The sequence below is a fragment of the Spodoptera frugiperda genome, chromosome 12, assembly GCF_023101765.2.
Source record: "Spodoptera frugiperda isolate SF20-4 chromosome 12, AGI-APGP_CSIRO_Sfru_2.0, whole genome shotgun sequence".
In the NCBI taxonomy this organism is placed as follows: Eukaryota; Metazoa; Arthropoda; class Insecta; order Lepidoptera; family Noctuidae; genus Spodoptera; species Spodoptera frugiperda.
Window position 1 is genome coordinate 10,867,694 of NC_064223.1, and position 18,227 is coordinate 10,885,920.

Genomic DNA, 18,227 nt, shown 5'->3' on the forward strand with positions numbered 1-18,227 from the left:
ATTTCGTTATTTTGTTCCCAATCTGTATTCATATGTGTTGCGTAGCTTCCTGTTCCGAAGTTTGCTGTATGGATTAGTGAGACGCACAAATATGTTGACCTGGGCAGTTTAGAATAGTTCTCTGTTAGGGGTCGTGCATAGTAATTTGGGTTATGTTTTTGCTTTTTTATGGGTTTTTGTAGATGATTTTCGACGTACCAACTAGATAGATGACTTTTGTATCGTCGGTTTTGAAGATGACGTATTAGCATGTATTTTAAATTCATCCGATACTGTAATAAAGTGAACAACAATAATAGCTTGCTAAGAAAAAGAGAATCCTGGTCGTATCAGGTGAGGTGGTCGTGCTTGGCTAGCTTTTTGCCCAACTGTTGATCTTTGAGATTTTCTATCCGTGTGTATTTGCACGTAAACTTCATGATGATGAGATGTAGATTTTTTGACGTCATCCGTTGATTTACTCATCGATCGTCCGTGTGCGACTTCTGATATCACTTGTCACGTGTCGCCGCAAAAGTATAATGTATTTTATGTTTTCAAATTCACCTACTGAAATAAATTACTTAAAGTTAATGTTTTCTATAATAGATCACTTTGTCAGGATTTATAATAGTATAAAATTTTATTACAAATTGACATCCTAAAATCCCAATTACATACATTATCCTTTACCGCATCATTCATCAGTCCTAACAACTAGCTAAACTCTAGTTCTATTCCGGCCATGTTATGAAGTAACCCTTATAATGAAACGCCATAAAACTTTGGCCCAAAACTTGTGATCCCACACTTCATCCCTCGCTGTGAACATGAAAGCTGTTCACAACATAATGGCATCAGGAGAATGCGTAATGAATTTAATTACGAAGTTTTTTTTACATATTTTAGTATGGGAGTTAAAAAGTTTACGTAAATTCTTGTAATTTTGTTAGTAAAAGCAAAATTGTTTGCAAAAGATGTGAGGGTAGGTCGATGTTACGCTTGCGTTGTGTTTCGTCGTGTGAGTGAAGTTACCGGATACCCAATTACCCGTAATCTCCAAATCTTCAACAATTCTCAAATTCCTAACCTGTCCCAAAAGGTCGACAATGCACTTGTAATGCGTTTGGTGTTTCGAGTGTCAATGGGCGGCGGCGATTGCTTGCCATCAAGTTTAGAGATCGGCTTGCTCATTTACCGGCTTAACTCATAAAAAACCGGGGCTGCGGACTGTCTAGGGATTTATTGGGGCTTCGGTTCGAAAAACAGGAGCAGGAACGGGATGATTTTTACTCAATAAAAGTCTGACACTCCCGTTCACCTCGCCTTAGAGTGATATTTTCTGCCCTTAAAAAAAAACACATATGTTGCTATCTCTGCTGTTCTCGCTGGCGTCGTTTATTAATGCAGGATCAATCAAAGGTTAAAGTTCAATGTTAATCCCTGGTTTATTAAATAATATTGACGATCTGACTGATATTATCCTTCTACTATTATTAGCTCACTAATATCAACCCACATTATATTGGCATAACTTAATTGGTTGAACTAAATCGAATAATCGTGCCAAATTGATGTTAAACCTTGTTGTAATAGTGCCTAAGTAAAAGTGTAATCGTAATAACTTTTCTTTGTTTAGGAAGTCCAACTATTATTTTATGGATGCGCATGTAGATTACTCTAGAAACTAATCTCAATATGAATTCAATTTCAATCCGATGAAATCTCAATAATTATTAAATCATAGGTTTTAGAATAGTATTCAGAGTACAGAATATAAAGCCAAACTTAATAAATTTTAGTTCATTCAATATACATGCAACCATATTGAATATTAATACTTAATATTAAACTTATATAAAATGTATCTTATGTTCATATATCAATCGGAATTGGATTTAAGAGTAAGTCCCCTAGTCGGACGTGCATTGTTGCTTAACAATGATATGAAAGAGTTAAAAATTTTAATGAATATCTTGCGTATAGCATCAAAGTCTAGACCACTAGATTAATGAAGAAATCACTCAGTAATAAAACAAAATATAATTCGAAAATAACGTTTATTCTCTACATAACATTCATTTTATTTATGCATACACAAAAATATGGTAATTGAACATCTTTTGACAAATAAATTACTTCTATGGCCTTATCTAATACTATTATAATAGGTACTTACAAATAGAATAAAATCATTTCTATTACAAATATAAATTCACAGAATTTGCTTTTCTTTAATCACTTAACCTAGATATTAGTTTGAGTTAGCCTAAGATGTCCTTTGTATTAGGAAGTTTCAAGAAAGTAAAAATAGGTATAACATAACATTACTTTGTAATCATCAATCATCATCATTATTATGGTAACTATAGTTGACAGTCTATCTATCTATTTATATCTTCACGCCGTATATCCCTGAAGGGCTAGGCAGTGGTGCACATTATGGCACGTAATGCTACTGTACTAAGTACACCCACTTTTCACAATTTATGTTGTAAGTTCCATGTAATAGGGGGTGAGCCTACTGCCATATACCGGGCACATTTCCGGGCACATATTTTACAGCTGACAGTCATTTAACAGATCCCACAACATAGATATGTCATTTAACAAATTCTAGGCTCTTGTGCACGCTACACACCTTGATATTATAACTGTATAGTTTTAACTGTATATAGCAGATTTGCTGTGAGGTGCTAGTTGCAGATTGCTTCGAATCATTAGGTCTCGAGGCTGACAAGATGATGATTACGAGTTCTTCGTCAAACATTTACGTGAGTAACGCCCGAATACTGAAATGCTATTCAATTTAAAGTTGTACTTAAATATCGTGCTATCTCTGTCATTTTATAAAGAATTGAGAGGGACAGAATTAGTTTTGAGAGCGTCTTAAAATTGAGTAGTGTTTAAGTATTCGGACATAAGCCGATAACATAATAATTTATAAATAATGATGATTACGATTACGAATAAAACCGTAAACAGAAATAAATCAGGTACAAAAAAAAATATATCGAAAAGTAAGATCTACATTTAAGAATAAGAATGGTAATAGGAATAGGTATTCACCTATAGGAGATAATAGAAATAATAGGCTAAATGAGTTCGAAATGCATTATCTTTAGTGTCAAATAAATATTACTGGTACTGTATCTACACTCGGCGTCACAAAAATCGCACCTCTTTAAAAGTTCCCTTCATAGTCATTTTAACCCTATTAATCAATGGCAGACATATGACTGTAAGGTATCATTGGAAAGGCAATTCATTTAAGTTTAAGAATAAATCAATGGATTTGGTTTTTTGTTTACCAGGGAATAAAAAAGCAAGCAAATGCAAATGGTTAAAAAGTTACATTTTATTTTATCAGCAATAAACAACTTAAAACCTAGTGTTACCCTCCCTAGCCCTGATGACTGCTTCCATGCTTTCTCTCATGGACGAATTAATGTGACAACAGTCTCTTGAGGAATGTTATCCCATTCTGAATATTTTGACAACATTTTTTTAACGTTACGTGCTGATGAGATCTGTTGTGTTTAGGAATTCTAACTGTTGTTAATTTAAAGGTCGTTAAACGTACTTTCAATTGATACCAATATTAATAATGTGTAATGTATTCGTTACTGGCGGGACATGTTTTAAACTTACAATTTTCCAAGAGGTGCGATTTTTGTGACGCCGAGTGTATTATGATCTCGTGAGAACTTGTAGTTTATAGGTTTGGGTAGAAAAACAAAATAATACAACATCGTCGTCACACCAACGTGAAGGGGTAAACAGAGGTGATTACATTCGTACAATAAAATAACCAATTTATTCCAGTTATATTATAAGTGCAATATGTTACACAATATGTTATTTACGAGCTCCGGACTACCTAGAGGGTAACCGAGGCTCCGGCTTGAAAAGCAGGAGTAGGAACGGGGTGATTTTTAGTCAGTAAGAGTCTAACACTCCTTTTCGCCTCACCCTAGGCATGAGAAAACATTGGATGGTTTCTCCTCTTGACAAAAAAGACTCACGTCTTTTTATCCTCGAAGTAGTAGGCAGAGGTGCACATTACGGCACGTATGTAATGCCGTAATACAATGTACACCCACTTTTCACCATTTGTGTTATAAGTCCCATGTAATATGTAATTTTAAAACCAAATACACAGCTTGACTGGAGATGCGACTCGGATACTTTGCTTTCGGTAGTTACGTCCTTACTATAGTTGGAACTAGCCCAATTTAAATGCAAAACCCCACTTTATGTGATGAACCTCTTAATAGGCTGTTAATAAAATGAAACATAAATATTAGCATGATAAGACTCATGCAATTAATTAGTTTAAAACACTTTTAAACAAAATTTATGGTGTAATTAAACTTCAAGCATGTTGTGCAAGGAATAATTTACGATTTGTTTTTGAAAAACGACAAAAAATATTGCTATGGTGCGAGTAAATTGCTATTGGTATTCGTGCAATGTTGTTTCTTGAGGGACTAGTTTTTGTTCAAAACTGCAACCATATTGCATACACCTTATACCATTATATAAAGCCTGAAGAGTTTGTTTGTTTTTTTGAACGCGCTAATCCCTGAAACTGCTGGTCCGATTTGAATAAAAATTTTGTGTTTGATAACGCAATAATCGAGGATGGACATAGGCTACTAAACATCACGCAACAACTAATAGGGGCTTAACAAAGCAGGTGAAACCGTGTGGAAATAGCTAGTACATAAAATATTTGTGTTAATGAATTAATCAAATTATGTGAATAATAAGGTATGACAAGATACGAACGCAAAAGAGTCTTATTCCGTTAATATAAGATACAATTTTTATTCAAGCACGTGCATACAATTTTCATACAGTAATTCTTTGAGATGTAACTGAGTAATGAACGCAATTTTCTTTTCTCATCTCAAGCAGAAATTAGAACGAAATTAACTTTTTTTACACTGAATTATTTCGTCTCTAGTGGCGAGAAAGACTTTGTTTGTATTCTTTCTTTTTGTCTTAAAAAAAGTAAATGTCAAACAACAACAACATAACAGAAGTTTTGTTGTGACCCATCCATTAATCTCTGGGGAAAAGAAAAACGACGGTAATTAAGCTATTAACGATACTTTAGCCTCAGTGAAAGAAGTTAATGAAGAACAATTTGTTTCTTCTACGTACGAAGTTTTTTTTATCGATAGTTTCTCGTTTTGCGCATTTCCCCGCACTATGGGTTTTGTGAATGAGTTTTCGTTCGGATGGCGCCACTGTCGCATTAGGTCCTGTCAAGTTAATTGTTGCTACTATTTTTTATAGATAGTTTTGTTAGCAGATGGGATTGTTCAGTTTATTTGTTAAGGTTTTATTTGAAACCAATTTTTAATAGGAATGATGTTAATGTTAACTAAGTTATATGCATATTAACTTGTATGCATATTTCTAAACCAATTGGAAATGTTTAGATAAAAAAAAAAACGAAATTTTGCGAATACTTATTAGATTTTTTTCCGGAATCGAATAAGTGATTCATAGCTTTATTCATATATATCCATAAAATAAACGAGAAGTTAATGGACCTTGAACAGCATTTGAAAACATTACAAAGAAATCGTTACACAAAAATCAATCTTACAGCTCACGTAATAAGAACGATTCACTTACGCAATCAACAGTAGTACACATTTCAATAAATCTACTTACAAATTCTCCTCAAGTTGCCACTGAATCAATATTAATATTTTCACTTTAAATCCATTTAAGCACGTAACAAGCAAAATACTGAAACGAAATACTTTAGGCTTGTATACACAACATCAAGATATACATAACCAATATAAACTGATCTTGGAATGTGCCGAAAAATCATACAACGCGAGGCCATGATAAATTGGATTTGTATAGTTCGATGTGCACTCGTGTATACCAAATACGTATTCAGAATTAATTTCCGTAGAAACAGATGGATTTTCCCGCCTATGACGAAAGAAATGATGTGTAATTCGAAATTTTCGTCGTACCTCGTCCAATTTAATTTAAAACATATTACCGAATCATACGGATGGCGGGCTTTTATGAGTTTTTGGTCAAGTTCATGCATATTTGCTGGGTTTATAATTATAATGCTTTGCTAGCATAATTACGGATTTATTTTGGTAATTGTAATATTTTTGTTTGGTTAAAATTCGACACTATTTTTGATAGATTAAAGTTTAACAAAACAAAGTCTTGTTGGGTTTAGAAATGACACAATAATATTAACAATTTCTATATTATCTTAAATAATCAATTTTCTTATTATTTCCAATAGTTATCACAATAAAACTGGGGGAAAAAGTTACTTCATCATTGACCTGTTCTCGTCAACTGTTGAACAATGGACCGTCCAGTGGCACGCCACTGAGTTCGGTCTTTATCCAGGAAAATTACTTGCAGCTTATAAATTAAGGGCAAATATGATATTTTTTATCAAACTGTAAATAGGTACCATTCACTTCATTACATCTATTTCCTCACTGTGTTTATTCAAAAAGGAATATTATATGTATTATAGATACCTAATATATTCGTCGCAAAATTGGGTGTTATAAAAAGAAAATAGTCTCAGGTATAGAAATTATATCGGTTTAGATATTTCATTAGTGTTTGACGAAGTAGAAAAAATATGCTTTACAAATAACTGATTTTGTTTGTTACATTTAAAAATATATACAGTAATATCATTTTGATATATTTGTAGTAATTCAATTTTCTATTTCATTAGGTCTGTCTCTTTTTTTAATCAGATCCAAATAAACAAGTCTATTGAAAAAACGGGTCTACTTAAGACGCATTTAAAAAAAACTACCAGGGTCTTAAAATTGTATCTTAAACTAGAGACTCGGGCGCGGTTTCACCTGCTCTGGTTGACTCGTATTGTTAATAGCGTGATGTTTTATAGACTGTAACCTTCCTCGATTAATGGAGTATCCACTACAAAAAGAATTATTCAAATCGGACCAATAATTTCTGAGATTATATTAGCCGCAGTGTTCTTGGTGAAAAGTATGTGTATTCCTCTGCTCACCTCTCCCGAAATAAAAAGTTGTGACTTCATGTAAATTTGTTCCCTACATTATCTCCTGCGCATTTGGTTACTCAAGTTGAAATTTAATAATACATCAGTAGCACATTCTAATAATACATACACAACAATACAACAAAAACAGTTCACTGTTTGTTCACCTTACACGAATAAAAATACTACATTATTTTGGCACTAAAGAAAATTCCCAAAGAATTAGGTGTCAGTTTTATATTCTAGATACAAAAGAGAATTACATCAGACTTCAAATCTAATACATTTACGTCAATTACTTTTACCTTACCTTGGCAGTAGTGTCCAATTAGAAAATAAAAACCTTTTGTTCAGAATTACACATGTATTGGATTAAATAAGTGAAAGGAACTTTCTAGAAATACTTCTGAGTTTATTTTAGAACAGAATTGAAGATGTATTGAGTAAAATATACATTATTTTGTGAAGGTTGATTCCATTTAGTTTTATAGTTCAGAGGTCTGTCTGAATGGAAATATGTTTGTTTTTCTCAAAAACTTTTCATTAAGCTGGTATTTAAAACACAGTTCCATTCATAGTTATTATTAAGTTGGAACGCAAAAGTTATTTCTATAACAATCAATTCATCCTGTTTGTTGACACAATATCTTTAAAATAACAGTTTTACATATCGCAAGCCCTATCATGCAACATAGTTACGACCAAGACTTTTAATATTCCATTAAAAATAAAATAAAATATATGAGAACTGATTTATTTTCAAAATTAATTTAGATTTGTAGAGTGACTAATCTTTGTTATGAACTATTACACGATGGGTCTTGCGTCATATCTATATAAAATGTCAAACGTTAATGGTGACAGCTGTCACATTTGACAGCTGTCATAAATGTCACAATTTGTCACTTTAAATTTGGCATTTAAATTGGTTCAACACGTTTTACTGATATAAATAAAATCTTAATCTAATACCTAATATTAAAATCTCCTATAGGTTGTTCTATTAATACTGTTTCGGTGGTGTCTGGTTGTGCTGGGGACGATGATGGTAAGGCTGATGGTCGTAATGATATGGCTAGAGGTAGAGCTGATCTGGCACACAGCTGGGACGCACCGCGCGTGGAGCCCGTTGATCTGTAGCGGGTGCAGCGGCCGCGTCTAGGAAGAAAAACAATACATTTTAAAAAATACCATTAATAGCTGCCAAATACAAATAATACATCTGATATAAGAAAATTGTCTAGTTCGTACATAGAGTGTCAATGAGTAAAAGTAAACTATAATCCGCATAGTCAAATGAAAGCATTTAAGCAAGCATATTTCAACTATAGTTTATTATGGAATAGGATGCGAACGAGCAGGCGGATCACTTTATGGCAAGTGATCAGCGGCGCCTATGGACACCCGCAACTTCAGAGGAGGAACCGATGCGACATTTTTAATATTATAATTATTTTGACTTTGCCGTTCAAAAATGCCCATCTATTTGAAATAAATAATTTTGACTTTAACTTTGACTTTGATTGTAGATTCCATAATATGTCTCCGCGTTCTCTTAAAAGAACGGCTTCAGCTCCCATAGTGAAAAAGAGCCAACATTTTCTTTAACAAAATGGCCTGTTTGTAAGAAAACGCAATTTATCTCATTTTGCCTGCCCCTATCATGTTTGGATCTTCTCATTAATATTCAGCGTCGTTTTAATCATGCACGGATTAATCATTGTTTTCTTAATTAAGCTCCTAGCGGGTTCACATAAGAATTATTGTCTTGTCTCTCACTGAAGAAGGTTTTATTGAAAACATTTTCTTTTGTGTACTTTTTTAATTAAAAGGTCTTGTATAATATTGTGTGGGTTTTATTTGTAATCTTTTTTCTATTATATTTTAGTGTGATCGTATTAAAAGTCTAACTGTGTAGCCGGAGCTGCAGATTGACTAGCGAGTTACCAGGGTCCGGCTTGAAAAGCGGGAGTAGAAAGGGGGTGGTTTTTGGTCAGTAAGAGATTGACACTCCCTCTCTCTCCATTTTAAAGGGATTTTCCCCCTTTAAAATACTTCTGCATAAGCTGTTAGAGCCGATTAAGTAATTAAACTTTTTAAACCGCGATATCCAACTTGCCTGCCATATTTGGAAATTATAGGAAACCGCTTTGAGTTATGTAAAATTGGGAGGTGTGCAGTTCAGCATTTGTCTTATAATAGATGTACTTAACTTGAAAAAACAAGTACATATCTTGAAACTTTACCAAACACTATTCAGGATAACACTATTAAAAAAACCCCTGATTTATTATGTTTTCTGACCTAGAAAATGCTCCCTAGTATTGACCTTGCAACTGTCAACAAATACATCTGCACGAGCACACGACAATGTTACATTGCGACCGCATCACTAACTGTTTTGGATGCGCGCCAGGAATAACTGTTTTGGTAAAAAGTCGATAAATGTATGGATATTACACGGTTATAGAAATTTGGATGTATATTTATCTTTTTAAAAATTGGAAATGCATGTCTCTTACAAGGTTATTTCGCCAGTTATTGAATTCCATTTATGTTTTCACTGATTATAGATTAATTAAGTGTAAGAGAGCCATGCTTTTGTACGAATGGGTCGGCTTGACCGGAGTGATACCACGGACTCACAAAAATCCGACGTGAAACAACGCTTGCGTTGTGTTTCGTTGTGTGAGTGAGGTTACTGGAGGTTACTATCTCCTTCCCAATATTCCCAATCCTCGATTCCAAAACAACCCTTAAGTTCCTAACACCCAAAAATCCAGCAACGCACTTATAACGCCTCTGGAGTTTCGGATGTCCATGGGCGGCGGTTGCTTACCATCAGGTGATTCGTCAGCAAGCTTACCGGCTTATAGCATAACAAATAAAAGAATATCGATTAAATAAAAAGAAAAATAATATTCGAAATAAATATCGTCAACGTTGGTTGATCGAGTTTGCGTAAACTCGATTACTAATCGAGATCCCTGAGTTATACAATACGGTATATAAAATGTTATCCGCTCTTTAAGGGACAGTAAAATCTCTGTTACGTTAATATTCATAGTTTTTCATATGTAGGTACATAATATCTCAATATATGACGCATAGTTACATATACTAGTGGTCGCCTAGTGGTCGAAATTCGACCATATACCAATTTACGTGGCAGCCAGTTGCCCAGCCACAGCACCAACCGTGCAGTCAATCTCTGTTACGTTAATACTCATAGTTTTTCATATGTACGTACATAATATCTCAATGTATGACGCATAGTTATATTACGTCCGCATAATATCTTATAACACTGAGTTAACAGGATTGGTAAATATTTTCTATGTTATGTTCATTAATAATTTTAGTACTACAACGTCATAAAATTCATTTGAAGTTATATTTTACACGTATTACGTAGTTTACCCTACAACAGACGTAAACATCAATAGTTATGGTTTAATGATTACGGAAATATTAATCTTCCGTTATGTACACAAAATACATAGTTTATAATCGTTTATGTACTCGTAAATAGATTTATTTTGTAATTATTATAAGATTTTGCTTTGAATTTGCTCGTAAATGTATGAAAACCTTCGGATAAATGTTCAGATTTTCATTAAAAATTAATGGTTTTCGTATGTTTTAAAGGATTTTGCTGTTAGTTTTTTTTATATTTATTATGTTTTGAGAAGAGATAATCCCATCAAAAACATCCTGTAAAAAACCCAAGTCTCGCAGCTCAGTCTTTCTACCGTCAAAAGTTGTGAGATCCATGTAATACCAAGTCGGTTAATCTATTTAGTGTCTACTTGAAGGACCTTCTGTCTTAAGTTATTACATAAGTTATTATCATGCCAATATTAAAAATATTTATCGTTTTAAACAAATAGATCGACTTGGACATCGCTTGATTTGATTATTAGTATGTATCACACTACACAGCACGACGGGCCAGCGACCAACAGGAACGAGAGTTTCAATCGCGTGAGGCGCGAGAGACTAAAGAATCTAATATAATATTGTAATATTCATTTTGTTTTCATGCGATGTCCAAGTCGATCTATTTGTTTAAAACGTTAAATATTTTTAATATTGGCATGATAATAACTTATGTAATAACTTAAGACAGAAGGTCCTTCAAGTAGACACTAAATAGATTAACCGACTTGGTATTACATGGATCTCACAACTTTTGACGGTAGAAAGACTGAGCTGCGAGACTTGGGTTTTTTACAGGATGTTTTTGATGGGATCTCACTTCATGTTTTGTAGAGCCTTTCTTTTTGATACCATCTACTTCTAACGAATTTTGTTAAAGGTCTTATGATATTTTCTTATTTTTATATGTAGTCTTCCTCTTTTTCTTTTCCGGTACTACTTCTTGAGCTTCAGCCACACTTTTTCTCAAAGCCCACTCCCTGTCTCTATGGGCTTTTCTCGGAGGCTTTGATGTCTCAATTTTTGACAAGTCTGGACGGTAAATACTTCTTAATCTGTTGTATTTACAAATTGATGATTCCTGCGCTTTAATACTTCCAAAGTCGACATTAATGAGATGTAAACCGCCCAGACTTGTAACTCTCGAAAGTGCCACGTAAGCTTGACCGGATGTGAACACTGCAGAACCTATATCCATCAGCGCCTTACTTAGGCTTAGGCCCTGACTTTTATGTATAGTTATAGCATAGGCTATACATATGGGAAATTGTTCGCGATGAACATAAGCTCTATTAATAATTTCAAATTTAGTTTTGACCGGACCAAGCTCGTATGCATTAGGTTCATTATTAAATGTGATATAATTATATTCTCTTAATTATTTTTGAATTTTCAGGATCAACCTTTACTTTTCGCACTATACCGATAGATCCATTAACTAAACCGAGACTCACGTCAATGTTTCGCCTTAACATGACTTTTGCATCTATTTTTATGTAAATGCCTCGAAACCTAACCTATAAGTTTGCGATTTTCATTTATCAATCGAAATTATAAATGAAAATCGCAAACTTATAGGTTAGGTTTCGAGGCACATCCGAACAGCATGAGGGCGCTCGCACGTATGCGTGCGGCTGCCGCTCGCTCGAAGGCATTCACATTTCATTGTTCTGTCATTTTGGCGTATATTTTGCTTGTTAGTCATAGAGTAAAATAGAGGCCAGTCTGTCTGTAAGGAGGCTAGTCGCGCTAACAATTTATATATAACAGATTTAAATTATAATATATTGTTTTATTAGATTTTCGTACTTCAAGACATGTCCAATCATGTGTTTTTCATTACGTCGACCATTTTACAAGTAATAATGTTGTTCAGTTTTATGGGCTAAACACACCCTTACCCACCCTATACCCCCTCCCTTGCCTCATATGGTAGGTACCTATCTACACCTATTAAATTTATAACCACCACCAACCACCAACTGCATCAATAACTTTGTAATCCCATATAAATATATGGGATTACAAAGTTATTTATGCAAAGTTATATAAATATATGGGATTACAAAGTTATTTATGCAGTTGGTGTATTTGGAAAACTGGACCGAAATTACAAAATATTTAAGTTTTCCCATGATTAAGACACTAAACTCTATATGTATTCCAAATATGAAGCTTCTAAGTCTGCTAGAAGTGCCTTGGACTTTTGATGATCGGTGAGTCAGTGAGTGACAAAATTTAGAAACTTTAACAAGTTGTCATTCTTAAACTACTGGTTCAAATTGACTGAAATTTTAAATATTCCGTGTTTATACAATGCCGGATTAGTTACTGAAGATTCAGCTTTCTTGCTTTATCCACAACCGAATTATAGGGGGTCGAAAAAGGCCCGAATTGCTTCGAGAAAAGGATGGTACGGCCGTGCCGCTTTTTTTGCTCGACTTTGGGCACTGCCGTGCCCCCAGATAAAGACGAAAAGGTTGAGGTCATACTTTTTTTTAAAATTCTAGTTATAAATAGAAATTAATCGCAGTCATCGTCAAAAATCAGTTACCATACTATCTTTTCATAACGTCAATCACATTTAAGTGTGGGAGAACCATGTTTCGGCACGAATGGGCCGGCTCGACCGGAGTGATACCACGGCCTCACAGAAAAACGATCGTTGTGGCTCAATTACCCCCCTCCCTAATCCCCGATTCCTCAACAACTCTAAAATTCCTAACCCCGAAAAGGCTGGCAACGTACTTGTAACACCTCTTTGGCTGTCCATGGGCGGCGGCGATTGCTTACCATCAGGTGTTCCGTGTGCTCGTTTACCGGCTAATACCTTATGCTGAGGATAAAGATCTTGCAACGTATAGACCGTTACCTGGTACAATGACACCTCAGTAGCCTGAGGAATGCAGCTCTGAAGGTCCTGTTGAACACTGTGTAGATAATGGGGTTGATGGTGGAAGACACGTAGCCCAGCCACAGGCAGATGTCCACCACGTGCTCTATGGGACAGATATCGGTATAAATACAATACATTTTAATATTATGAAAATACAAATAAACTAGCTTCTTCCAACGGCTTTGTCCGCGTTTCAGTACGATAAAAAGTATTGTATCACCAAAGTCAGTTTATAGTTATACCCTGTCTGTATACCAAATTTCATCAAAATCCGTTTAGTAAAATTTCAGCGCGATTGAGGGACAAACATCCAAACAAACAAACTTTCATATTTATTATATTATGGTGAATGGCGGACTTAATACCTAAAAGCTTTCTCTGACAGTCAGTCAGAGAGTCAAGAGAGTCGGTATTTTAATGTAATATTAGTACTTTCACTTTTATAGTATTTGATAGTGTGATTGCCAAGATGGAGGTATTAGCAAAACTACTCATGTTTTAACCAAAACTGTTTGAAATTCGATAAGTTCCATTGCGAAGCCAAGGTTGAAGAATTGTTACTAGGAATTATATTTTTGTATTTGCAACCACTACTTGTACTAAAATGCATTTGTAAATTGCTGATCTGATATTATTGGCAAGCAAACAGCCTGTTCATATTTTGGCAGCGACATTGTAGGTAGTAAATCTTAAATTTAAAAGTTTTTTCATTTCAAAACGTCTCAGTTAATAAATTATGAAGTTATCTAGCTAGAAGTGAATTTAGTGCCCACTTGTCAACAGTTAATCTAGGTACTCGCCCCTTCCTTCATTTTATTTTAGTTACATGCCTAACTGGATTAACTTATTCCATTACAAAGCCTGAAAAAATTCTGTTATAATCTTACTGTGTGTTTGTTAAGTAATCACGTCAAAACGGCTAAAGGGATCGGGATGAAATTTGGAACCGGGGTAGATTGTGGTCTGGAATATAACACATAGGGTAATTTTTATCGTACGAGAACACGGCCAGCCCGCTGACAGAAACTAGAGAAACACATTAAAAATGTAGATATTCAATTAGAATAACCGGCGCCAAAAATGTATTGACATGCGTTTGTGTTCAATGTAAGTTTAACAAATAGCAAAACGTTCAATGTTGCTGTATCTCTTGGCACGGTACTCACTTCTTCCCGTATGCTTTACTGGTGCATTTGCAAATGGAACGTTTTGTAGTTCAATATTATGCAATTGCAAGATAGGTTTACTAGTGGAGGAATGTTAGATGGTGTAAGATGTACAGTTTTTTTTTAAATAAGATTAGATTATTTTAATACATTACAAAAATCGGAAGAGTTTACACAAAAATTAAACAAAACACATGATGGACAATAGACTTCTGTTATTTCTTTTTTGGTCATCTTCTAGACTGGAAAACCTCTGCCTACCCCTTCGGGGATAAAAGGCATAACGTTGCACTGCATATTCTTTAAAAATATATTCAAATGTACAGTCTCGACTTTTTGCACGATTTTATTGCATGTATAGATTTATTTTTAAGTCAACGATCTGAACAAAAATTAACTTCAAACTCTAATACAAAAAAAAACCTACCTATTCAACAGAAATACACACCACATTACCAACCACTACAGTCCACCATTACAAACTGCACAATCACTACCGAGAGTCAATTCAAACGAGGTATGATTTCAAGCACCCTCTATACATGTTCGGACACGATTAACTGCCAACTATAAATCAATTCTGACCTCGGCCATAACTTACCTGGGACTACACACCCTGGGCACGCAGCGAACAGTATATTGAGCAAGAAGAATGGCGCCCAACAGAGCACAAATGTGAAGAATACGAGGCCTAAGACTTTGGTCGCTTTCTGCTCATTCGCGACTGCGTTTGCTGATAATGATCTCCCTTTTTGCGGTTTGCTAGGAATCTGGAACAAAATGAAACATATTTTAACCACTTGTCTGTCGGTATATAAGGCACAATAGAAAACACATTGTGTCTCGCTTAGATCTGCGTTCCGACAGACAACGGGTTAATATTGGTAGACCTTGAGGACTTTGAGGAGTGGTTTAAATTAGCATAGGACGCCTTAACACAAAATACTAATATACCGTTTGGCTCCCCAAACGGGAGGCCCCTTATGACTTAATTTAAACCACATATTTGTTATTATCTTGGCCGACGACATACGAAAAATGAGCGAAATAGGCCCAGTAGGTAAGCCAAAAAGTACATTATTCTCTAGAAGCTAATTTGAACACTACAAATACGGGATTATAACAGCAGCGCCGTGTGTCCGTAATATTCCTAGACAACCTACAACATTACAGCTTATCTGTGGTCAAGGTATGTACATGTTAACACAGAATTGAATACTTGATTTATTTAATTATTTATTTTGGTTGAAATATTTACTTGTATTATGCTTCAGTGAACGAATATTACTTGTAGTTTCATTTAAATCATATGAGTGACCTCCATATTGTATGTGAACGGATATGAAAGTGGTCATTTGCAGAAGACTGCGTCAGTACTGTACTTATCTAGAGTTTAATAAAAAGTATTACTTTACTTTGTTATACTTGAAGGATATCAAACGCAACTGTTGTTTTGTCGTAACATTTAAATGCCAATAAAAATACCGTGAAGAGTAACAATTCAGTTTTGTGACTGTAGTAATCTTAATATCAAAGAAAGTAACACTGTTCTTATGTCTTATTATTCTACCTCTAAAATGTTTATATGAGTAAATGGGACAGATGATAATTTTTTATTTTAATGTCGCTCTTGTAGATTATTAAAATATTAGACTCGTTTTTTTATTTTCTTACAAAAACAAATACTTTCGAAGATATATCGATTTGAAATATCGCGTGACATCCCATGTAGGTACATTTTAGACGGAGAAATTATGGAATTGCTCTACTTTCCCTAAACTTTATTTAGTTCTACCTAAGTATTGCTATTTTACAAGACAAAATAAAAAAATAAATACGTGTCTAATATTTTTTCATAACCTAATTGATGGACTAAATAGATTTTTACTTTCCAGACCCCATCATTATCCCTATTATCTGCCAAAATTAAGTACAAAAATATTTGGCAAATAAACAACAAGGGTATTCAAAAGGGCCTGTCCAAATGAAGTCTTAATAAGCCCCTTAAGAAGGCGCAAATCTTTCAAACCTTTTTGGTCCCTTTGATTGATGAGGCCTATTACCTTTTGATATTTTAAGCCCGACAGATTGGTTTGATTGGCACTTTCTATTGGACGTCCATTCAATGGACTTTCCAGATTAAGGGATATCGCTTTTACGGCCATTTTATTTTTTAAATGTCATTTGTATTTTGTTTTTTAACGACCGCGTCATATTTTTGTGAATGACAGGCGAGATTTACAGGGTTATCGTATTAATAGCCAGTTTATATTTTATCGGAGGCAGTTTATTAATCGTTTTTATTTTATTGTTGATGGTTTTAAAGCTATTTGGTAAAATTTTACTGTTAACGTGTCATATCAGATGTCAAGCAGAAGATTATATCAGAACGAGTATAAGATTTTTTAAGGGGGAGCAAATCATCCAATGTAACCTTCTCTCGCCTCGGGCGAGGCAAAAGTTTAGTGTCAGATTTTTACTGACTAAAAAATACTCCCTTTCTAGTTCTGCTCTTTCAGTCGGAACTCTAGATAAAGAAAGATATTAGATTTGGCAGTTCAATTTCTTGTAGATTTTAATATAATATAATGTGCTATTATGAAGTGAATTTTTTGTAACAAAAAGTTTTTCTGTTTTGTGTTTGTCATACTATAATTAATAGCAAAAATAATAAAGAAATTATACGGTTGTGACCCCTTCCTCGTTTTAAAGTAATTTAAAATACTGCCACTAACATAAATAGACTATAACAGTTGTTAGAGTTCCAAGGTCAATTAACTCAAAATAATGCAAAACAGACATTTTTATTCAGTTGCAGATTCATAAATATGCATTTATGATACTTCTCGAGCGTGAAAATTCATAGCTTTTTACATTGTAGCTGAATTTCAGTTTAAAATAGGTTATCTTGTCTCTTTGTGAACGTTTGAGGTTATTAAGGTATACTTTCGAACTGAGCGCTATGGAAAATGCGGTCAGTGGAACATGGCACTTAAATAATTTGACTATAGGATTTTGTACCTTAAAGGCATTTTTTATATGGTCTGCATTTAAAAAAAATTGGGTAGATTTTTTTAACGAATGTGAATAATTGGTATTGCCATTCAGTTCAATTGGCTCTGTTGTGGGATAACTGCAAATGATTAATGTAATTTAAGCCTAAAATATTTCAAATGAGTAGAAACTTGATGATTTTCTTATGTATGACATTATAGTGGGTATAAATATTTGTTCGACTGCAGTGCGGTTGGCGCTGTGGCTGGTAAGTAACGTGCAGCATAAGCATGTAAGGGTTCGATTCCCGCACGAAGTAACTCTTTGTGTTATTCACAAATTGTTGTTTTGTATTTAAACTTGTATGTTTATAAACGCACTCGCGATACATGAGATAACCCTAATGTGGGGCAACGTTTAAAAAAATATAATTACATAAAAGTATATATTTTTATTATAATACGTGACGCATTTTGACTAAAATAAACTCATCTGCTTAGTGTAGTATTAACTGAAAGTAATTTAAACTGAATATGTAACAAAAATATTTTACTAATAATCCCTATTAAGCTACCAAAACAGCTGCACTAAAAATTAACGACGAATAAACAGGAACACGTTCCATTATGTCAGCTCAAAGCGCATCTAATTTGTGTTTTAATGTAAAATTCGCAGTGTACAATAATCCCACATACTAACCTAAAACTAGGGA

The 18,227-nt window shown here is 34.1% G+C and overlaps 1 protein-coding gene across 1 annotated transcript in view; it reads right to left on the reverse strand.

Annotated features, from left to right (window-relative positions):
- Positions 1-3,313: 3,313 nt before the first annotated feature.
- Positions 3,314-18,227, reverse strand: part of LOC118262463 (5-hydroxytryptamine receptor 2B) — a 119,915-nt gene continuing 105,001 nt past the window's right edge. The window contains 4 exon segments of the mRNA XM_035573834.2: positions 3,314-8,179; positions 13,332-13,458; positions 15,123-15,269; positions 15,272-15,291. Coding sequence (XP_035429727.2) covers positions 7,987-8,179; positions 13,332-13,458; positions 15,123-15,269; positions 15,272-15,291 — 487 coding nt within the window. The 3' untranslated portion in view covers positions 3,314-7,986.